The sequence below is a fragment of the Elephas maximus genome, chromosome 19 (assembly GCF_024166365.1).
Source record: "Elephas maximus indicus isolate mEleMax1 chromosome 19, mEleMax1 primary haplotype, whole genome shotgun sequence".
In the NCBI taxonomy this organism is placed as follows: domain Eukaryota; kingdom Metazoa; phylum Chordata; class Mammalia; order Proboscidea; family Elephantidae; genus Elephas; species Elephas maximus.
The window spans coordinates 44,339,349-44,347,521 of NC_064837.1; the positions used below are offsets into that span (position 1 = coordinate 44,339,349).

Below are 8,173 nucleotides of genomic sequence, written 5' to 3' on the forward strand. Positions count from 1 at the left end.
ACAACTTTGCCTCTTTCCTCACGAAACAGTCTTCTCTCCTCCCCCACCCACACGATGGGAGGGCAAGAAGGGGTGGTGATGGCTAGGAATGGACTCCTAAGCAGAGGAGAAAGTGGGTTTTTCTCCTACACCATTTGTAAAGGAGCAAACTCTTCGGTCCCCCAACTCAGAGTTTGGGCTTAGGGGAGTGGGAGAGCCCTTTTCCCGGTTCTCGCCTTAACCTGGGGGAAGGGTTCCGAGGGCCTGGGCGAGGCGCTGTGACTCTGCCTGGAGGGCAGAGGGCACTACGCTACGCACACGTGGGAGACGAACTGCTGGGTCACACCCCCCGGCTTAAGAGCGAACAACGGGGTGAAGGCTGGGGGTGGGGGTGCATTTCTGCACATCTCAGGGACCCGAGCCCTGGAGGCGGCGGCAGAGAAAGTCCGCAGCCCAGACACTTTTAGGTGTGTGGGAGGAGGGTTACATGTATGTCCACCGCCGCCCGAATGAGGTGCCCCCACCCAGGCTCCTCTAAAGGGATGCCCTCCATCTCCACCCTCCGACCCCTGCCCCGGGCGCCCAATCCCACCTTCGCTCGCGCTCCGGGAGCCTCCGGGGCAGCCAGGAGGCGTGGCCCGCCGGCGGCCCGCCCCTTTGATGTGCGCCGGCGCCGCTGTGATTGGACAGTCGCTTGTGACGTGCGGGGACTGCGGTGGGCCCGGGTGCTGCGGCAGCCGCAGCACCGGCGGTGGCAAGGGCTCCGGCTCCAGGGCATTTAAAGGGGACGCTGCAGCCGTCTGGGGGGGATGGGGGGCAGGTGGAGGGGATGGCCCAGGCGCACATCGTCCACGGTCCCTTGGGATAGGAGGGACTCGTGAGCCGGCGCCCCAAAACCCCGGGGTGGATAAGACACCGCGTCCCCTCCAATTCCCGTAAGCACCCCTTGCTCCATCCTGCTCCCAAATACCTCAGCTAGTCCATCCCCCCTCCCCTTACGCTTCAAACTCAGCCGGGACAGATCGCTGCCATCGCCGCTCCCCACGTGAGTCCCAGGCTCCGGAAGGTAGGGAGAGGGCTTGGGTCCCAGGCACGGTGGGGGCTGTGTGGAGTTTGAGGGCGCTCCTTCTCGCGAGTGTCAGTGGAGGAGCCCCTGGAACAGACGAGTGAGTCCCCTTCTTTTCTCTACCCCGGGAACATGGTGCCCGGGTAGCTCTCAGTCCCCAACTCGCGCAAAGAGAAATCTTGTTCCTGGAGCTCAAGAATAGGTACCCCTTTGCGCCCTGCCGCCCACGAATCCCCACCTCTCCCTGAGGTGAGCACCCCCTTCCCCTGCATTGGAGAGAGGCACCCGCCAGCTGGGGCTGTGCCACAGTGCCTGCTTTCCAGCCACCTCTAAAAATAACTCTCCTGCCACCCGTCCGCAGCTGCCACCTCCCTGCTCCTGCCCATCGAGCCTCCCCTGCCTCAGTTTGTCCTGCCCAGGCAGGGCGAGCCCGGAGCTGACTCTGAGTCCTAGCTTCCTCGCTGGCTGGCATCAGGGTTCCAGATTATCCCCACCAGCTAGTCAGCCCAGCAAGCTCACGACCGAAGAAAGTCTTCAGGGCAATGAGGGAAGCTCTGGCTGCAGTTTTCCAAGAGCAACCTGAGAGCCCTGAGTTCTAATCCTGATCCTGATGCTGTGTGATCCCCATGATGTTAACCTGACCCCTCTGAGCATCTGTTTTTCCTATCTGTTGTGGAGGATGGTGAGCAAGAAAGAGACCATAGTAAAGTTGCAGGCACTATCTGAGGAAGGCAGGAATTCCAGCTTAGCAGTTGGGTCTGATTTCTAGTGATTGATAGAAGAAGAGACTTGGCTTGGGCAGAGGACTCGTAACTGTGGTATTTGTGGGATCCTCTCCCCCCATCCCCATTCTTCACATTTCCTGTGGAAAACTGTCCTGTGACTCCACCCACCCAATAAAACAGGAGGATTTCAAACTTATGGCCTAGCCAAAGAGGGGCCCATTTCCCTCCCCCATCCCCAGGAGACCTTCCCACCCCATTCCCAGATTTAATCTAAGAACATTTGTATAAAAGGCAGGAGGAAGCAGGGAGGAATTTGTGATCAGATAGAGAGTCAGGGAGGGTCTGCTTTTAATTGGGACTAAAATATGGGTTCTCTTCCACCTTCTAGAAAGCCTTCTCTCTTCCCCTTGCACTAAGCCTTCAGGGAACGCTCAGGTCTTCCTCCCCTTTTCTTTGAGAGACTCTTCCTGGTGACCACAAGAGGATTTGATCACTTGAAACAAATCTGCCAGAGGTGAGTAAACCTGCTGGAAATTTAAGGGAGCCAGATTCCTACTGGGGAGCGGGAGGGCATTCTCTGGTCCCTCTGACTACCTGGGGGATGGTATCAGAGCATGGCCTGCTCTGTTGGGGCAGGAGGAAGAAACCCAGAATCCCTAGCCTTCTGCTTTGGATACAAAAAGAAACAAGGGCAAAGTAATGAGACCTTTTATGGCATGAAGGTTGGTCTCTGGGTGGCTGCTGGAGACCACTTTGTGTGGTCTTTGTATCTCGCTTCTCCATGTACCTGACACGTGCCTGTCCATGTTTGTTTTTACAATGGGAGTGGCCTCTCCAACCTTTATCTTCTGACTAGGTTGGCTGGCCGGACATGTAATAACAGCCAGGGTTTTGGAAGGCTGGGACTCCCTTCAGATAGGGCGGGGAGACAGCCTCCCACACCTTGTAACACATGCCATTCCCTTGTGCCCCATGCCTCTCTTCCCTTCTCTCCCATCTTCTCCTTGACTTGGGTCTTTTCCAACCCCCCCCCCACTTTGCCCACTGCCCCATTCAGCTTGGGCCTCTTCTCCCAATTCCTAGATCAAAAGTTCCTCAGGGAAAGACTGAGTCCCACATTCTGTCCTTACCTGAAGTGTTTTAATGCACGTGTGGTCAGGGAGTTGGGAGGGATGGGGTACCCCAAGATGGAGGGTGGTAAAGCACCTCCCACCATCCTGTGCCTTGCTCCTTGGATGTCCCAGTCTCTGTCTTGGGGTCTATGACTTTTTCCTGCTGCCCTGGGTACAAGAGTGGTCTGGAGAGAGTGTCACCTTGACAAAGTCAGAGGTTTGATGTGACACCCATTGTCACCACCAGAGGGCAGCAGCCAGCCAGATCTTTGCTCCTTTCTGGGTCTAGTGTTGTCGATCTCTTTCCAGTTTTGTCCCAGCTGCCTCCTCTTCTCTCATTCAACCTGGGAGTGGAGTGATGGGGGAGCAAGGCCATTGGGAGCTGTAGGTGGTAGCCTTTGTAACTGCATTGGTGAAGGTCCCAAGAAGGCAAACCCCATCCCCCAAGTCTGTCAGAGATTTAAACCTGACTCTCCTGACTGCGGAAACCCTGGTGGTGTAGTGGTTAAGTGCTACAGATGCTAACCAAGAGGTTGGCAGTTCGAATCTGCCAGGTGCTCCTTGGAAACTCTATGGGGCAGTTCTACTCTGTCCCGTAGGGTCGCTATGAGTCGGAATCCACTATGAGTCGGAATCCACTATGAGTCGGAATCCACTCGACAGCGGTGGGTTTTGTTTTTTCCTGACTGCTGAGCCCCTGAAAGCAGCTGGGAGGTCAGTCCCAGATCACCTGTAGGAGCCAGGGGCCCCAGCCCCGCGAGCTGTGGTTCAGTAAGCCCTGGTGATCTGCTCCTTCCCTTTTGAGGGCAGAGGGAAGGCGAGACTGTGGCCAGGCATTCACAAATCAGCTTCTGCCCTGCCTAAACAGCATGGCCTCAGGCAAGTTACTTAACATCTCTGAGCCTTTCTCCTCTGCTGAATTCAGGGGACTGTGATGAACAGTGAGAGACCACCAGTGAAGGTGCTTTGTAAACTGGAATGTACCATACACATGGAAGGGGTAATGAGCATACCAGAGGAAAAAGCACTGGTCTTGGACTTGAATCTGGTTTTTAGGTGTCTCTGCCACTTATAGTGGGTGCCTTTTGGGCAAGCCAGTTAACCTCTCTGGGTTTCCAATAACATCATCCATAGCATCTCCAGCATCATAGGGAATTGCTAAGAGGATGCTTTGCGGTAAGTGCTGTGCTTATGGAAGGGTTGTTTTTACTGAGACCCTGGGAGTGGTTCCTGGGGTTCAGCAGAGAGGAGGGGATAGGCCCACGTGGGCATTCGTTATGGATGCAAAGCCCTCTGGCTGATCACCTCAAATGGACCTTGTATGGTTGTCAGGAGCTCTGAACGACAGCTGGAAACCAACAGAATTCCTACAGGTGGTGCCCAGGGTGATGAACTGACAATGAGTGGGTGTTTTCCAGTTGCTGGCCTCCGGTGCTTGTCCAGGGTAAGTGGATCCCCCCAGAGGTCTCTTAGGACGAGGCCTCAGGTCCTACTTCCTCATCATGTGGTCGGGGGAGCCCTATCCAGCCCCTTTGAGTCTTGCCTTCACCTCCACTGGGGCTCCACTAATCCCTAGAAGCTTCCATCCCAGGTGTGGGGCCCTGATGCTTCTCAACTCCAGGGATCCTGGGCCACTGAGACTCCCAACTGGACATTGGTGAGACCAGAGAGTGACTCTAGGGATGAGGTCGAAGGGACTTTAGGAGGCAGATAACTCATTGCCCTTGAGTCATTTCTGACTCATAGTGACCCTGTAGGACAGAGCAGATTGCCCCATAGGGTTTCCAAGGCTGTAATCTTTATTGAAGCAGACTGCCACATCTTTCTCCTGTGGAGCAGCAGGTGGGTTCGAACTGCCCACCTTTCCGTTAGGAGCTGGGTGCTTAACCATTGTGCCGTCAGGGCTCCCGGGAAGCAGATAAAAAAAAGCCGCGTTCAAATTCCAGCTCTGGAATTTGGGGCTTGGACTTCTATTCACGAGGCATGCCAGGCCATAAATATCTCAAGAATACTAGAGAGGGTGTTAGGAAGAAACCAGAAAGAGGGATGGTTCTGTCTCAATTAAGTGGGGTGGGAGGCCGTGAGGGAGAAAGACGGTGTAGTGGGTATTCTGAAGCTGTACATATACTCTGCCTCGCTGACATGCACAGCTGCTGGCAGGCAAAGGTGACAGGGACAGGCTAATGAGGGCTCCTACTGTCTCCATTTGCTTGCCTCTGTGGCCTCTCACTTGCCCTGTTGTCTCCGGTCCTCTCCCATGTCCCCCGTCAACATGACTCTGCCCAAGGTCACCACTTCCTGGGAGCCCTCCCCCCTCACACTGTCCAGCTGTCTGTCCCCATGCTCCCCTGGCACAACCTCCTTCTGCCTTGTCCTTCCTCATCGCTGCCTCACCCCCCATCTCCTCACTACCTGCTCCCCGTTCCCTGCCTTTTCAGCCACTGCTGCTCTCTCTCCTTTCCCTCCCTGTCTCCCAGGTGTGCCGTGGCCCCACTGCTTCTTCTGCTGCCCGCTTGCTTCGGACTCTGGCAGAAACCCCACCCACTGACACGTCCCTCCCGGGGAATTGGCAAGTGATTAGTGTCGAGCTGTCAGCGCAGGGCTCTGAAAATCCCTGGGGAAGCTGTGTGTCTTCCCTGGACCCCAGCCCAGCGCCATCTGCCTGGAAGCAGCTCCCAGAGAGCCTTCCTGGGTCTTGTGTATTCAGTCCACTTACCTGGTTATGCCAGTGGTCAAATCCAGTTCTCTGCCCAGTGGGGAGACCCAAACACCTAACCCCCCAGGCTTGGTACTTAGCGCCCATCTCCCACCTGTGCACCTAACTCTCATTTGGGCACAGTGCCTTGGATGATGCCAAAGCCATCTTCCCTGGAGCCTGGCTCCTCATTCACAGTCCCATAAGCCATGCCCTCCGCATGGCCCCAAAAGGGAACGAGGAGGCTGCCCCAGCTGGACAAATGGGTGGTTTCCCTTGATTATGTTTGTGTTAGGGAAGGAGGGAGTGGAGAATTCCCTTCACCCACCCTTATCCACACAAGCAACAGAGGGCCACTGGGACTCTCCAAAAGGGCTAGTGCAGAAACCGCCCCAAAGGAGTGATTTCTTGAAAGCTGCTCTTCCCTTCTTACAAGCTCTTCCCTTCCTAAGCCCTAATAATCCCAGATGAGAGCACCAAAACAGGTTCCAAGGCAGCCCTTCTGGATTTAGGTGCAGGATGCTCCGCTGGGCAAAACACCCCAGGGCAGTGGACTGAGAAGTGCCAAGGGGGTGGGCAGGGAAGGCTGGAAGGGGTGGAGGGGTGGAGGGCGTGTGAGGTACTCAGTCCAGCTTAACCGGTCTTGGGTCCTCCTCAGGTCTTGGATATGCCAGCGCCTCTGGCCGTGGCCTGCTAACCAGCCTCTTCCCGGCCGGCTGCCGCCGCGCCCCCTCTCGCTTGCCCCTTCCTCTTCCTCCTGCTCCTCTCCCCCCTGCTCCCAGGACGGCGGGATGGCTGCGCAGGGCGCGCCGCGCTTCCTCTTGACCTTCGACTTCGATGAGACCATTGTGGATGAAAACAGCGATGACTCGATCGTGCGCGCCGCGCCGGGTCAGAGGCTGCCAGAGAGCCTGCGTGCCACCTACCGCGAGGGCTTCTACAACGAGTACATGCAGCGCGTCTTCAAGTACCTGGGCGAGCAGGGTGTGCGGCCTCGGGACCTGCGTGCCGTCTATGAAGCCATCCCCCTGTCGCCGGGCATGGGCGACCTGCTCCAGTTTGTGGCCAAGCAGGGTGCCTGCTTCGAGGTTATCCTCATCTCGGATGCCAACACCTTCGGCATAGAGAGCTCGCTGCGCGCCGCAGGCCACCACAGTCTGTTCCGTCGCATCCTCAGCAACCCTTCGGGCCCGGATGCCCGGGGGCTGCTGGCACTGCGGCCCTTCCACACGCACAGCTGCGCGCGCTGCCCCACCAACATGTGCAAGCACAAGGTGCTCAGCGACTACCTGCGCGAGAGGGCCCATGACGGCGTGCACTTTGAGCGCCTCTTCTACGTGGGCGACGGGGCCAACGACTTCTGCCCCATGGGGCTGCTGGCGGGCGGCGACGTGGCCTTCCCGCGTCGCGGCTACCCCATGCACCGCCTCATCCAGGAGGCACAAAAGGCCGAGCCCAGCTCCTTTCGGGCCAGCGTGGTGCCCTGGGAGACGGCCACAGACGTGCGCCTCCATCTGCAACAGGTGCTGAAGACTTGCTGAGGATGGCTGCCTGCAGGGGGTGCCCCGGGAGGATCCGCGAGGAGGGGACGGGGGCGCGGGGAACTGGGAAAGACAAACCTAGTTTTATAACTGCCTTTTCCCTTTCCCTTCGGTATGTCCCTCCGGACCGCTTTCGGGAATTCCGGGCTCTTCCATTTGCGGAGGCGGAGAGGGGGTTCGCATCGGTCCCTATCTATGCAGTTAAGCCGGCTTCACCTCCCCAGTTCCGCCGCACGCAGTTACATTCTGCAGTCTGCTTAACCCGGGTGGTGCGCAAACCTAGGAAGGTAGCAGCGTTTCCAAAAACCTTGCCCTCTGAGTTGGAAGGAAGGGGTTCCCTGGCAGGGGAGTGAAGGAACATCTCCCACTGCTTTACTGCTGCTTCTGGCCCCTAACCTCCCCTTCACCAGTCTTCTGTCAAGGAGACCCAGAGTCCCGAAATTCTCAAGGTGCGCAGCCACCCAGTGGCCCCACTGGACTCTCTCCGCCGACGGCCCCAGGCCTCTTCGATCTTACTTCACCCACTGCGATCGCACACTATTTCTGTACAGGCAACAGCGTTTTCTGCTTGCCTGGGGTTCTCCGCCCACCCGCCAGCACCCCCAAAGAAAAAAAAAGCCAGATGAAACAGTCGCCCCCTGGTGGTGGAATGAGGTAGCGCACCGTCCGGTTCCGGTCCAGCCAGCCAGGACCTCGCAGCGTTGCAACCGTGTCTCCTCGCACCCCAGCCTCGTCTATGCAGCAAGAGACCAGGGACTTTACCAAAGTGGCCCCCGTGGGCTAGGCTCTCCGTGTCCCTCCTCCCGTATGGAACAGAAAGCCATGATGTTTTCAAGCAGAACCAGCAAAACCCAAGCTTCTCCCTCCTCTTTGGTGTTCAGGGCTATAAAGGAGGTGAAGGGGGAAGAGATGACTGAGATCTCTTGCGCCGCAGTCTAGGGGGTGAGGGTGAAGGTGGTCTCTTCGCACAGAGCCCCTTAAGGTGAGGGAGGTGGTCCCATTCTTGGGGGTGTGTCCAACTGGAGGAACCAAGACAACACCTAACACACAACAAG

General features: G+C 57.3%; 1 protein-coding gene across 4 annotated transcripts; it reads left to right on the plus strand.

Moving 5' to 3' along the window:
- The first annotated feature begins 762 nt into the window (after nucleotides 1-762).
- On the plus strand, nucleotides 763-8,024 carry PHOSPHO1 (phosphoethanolamine/phosphocholine phosphatase 1). Of its 4 annotated transcripts, none has more exons than XM_049860360.1 (4): nucleotides 763-1,045; nucleotides 2,159-2,284; nucleotides 4,215-4,326; nucleotides 6,360-8,024. In XM_049860360.1, the coding sequence occupies exons 3-4, from the start codon at nucleotides 4,282-4,284 to the stop codon at nucleotides 7,116-7,118; spliced, it is 804 nt and encodes a 267-aa protein (XP_049716317.1). In that variant the 5' UTR covers nucleotides 763-1,045; nucleotides 2,159-2,284; nucleotides 4,215-4,281; the 3' UTR covers nucleotides 7,119-8,024. The 4 variants fall into 4 exon arrangements, with proteins under 4 accessions (XP_049716317.1, XP_049716318.1, XP_049716316.1 ...); XM_049860361.1 differs by having other exon boundaries at nucleotides 763-1,024; XM_049860359.1 differs by lacking the exons at nucleotides 763-1,045; nucleotides 2,159-2,284 and having other exon boundaries at nucleotides 3,531-4,326.
- Nucleotides 8,025-8,173: the final 149 nt, after the last annotated feature.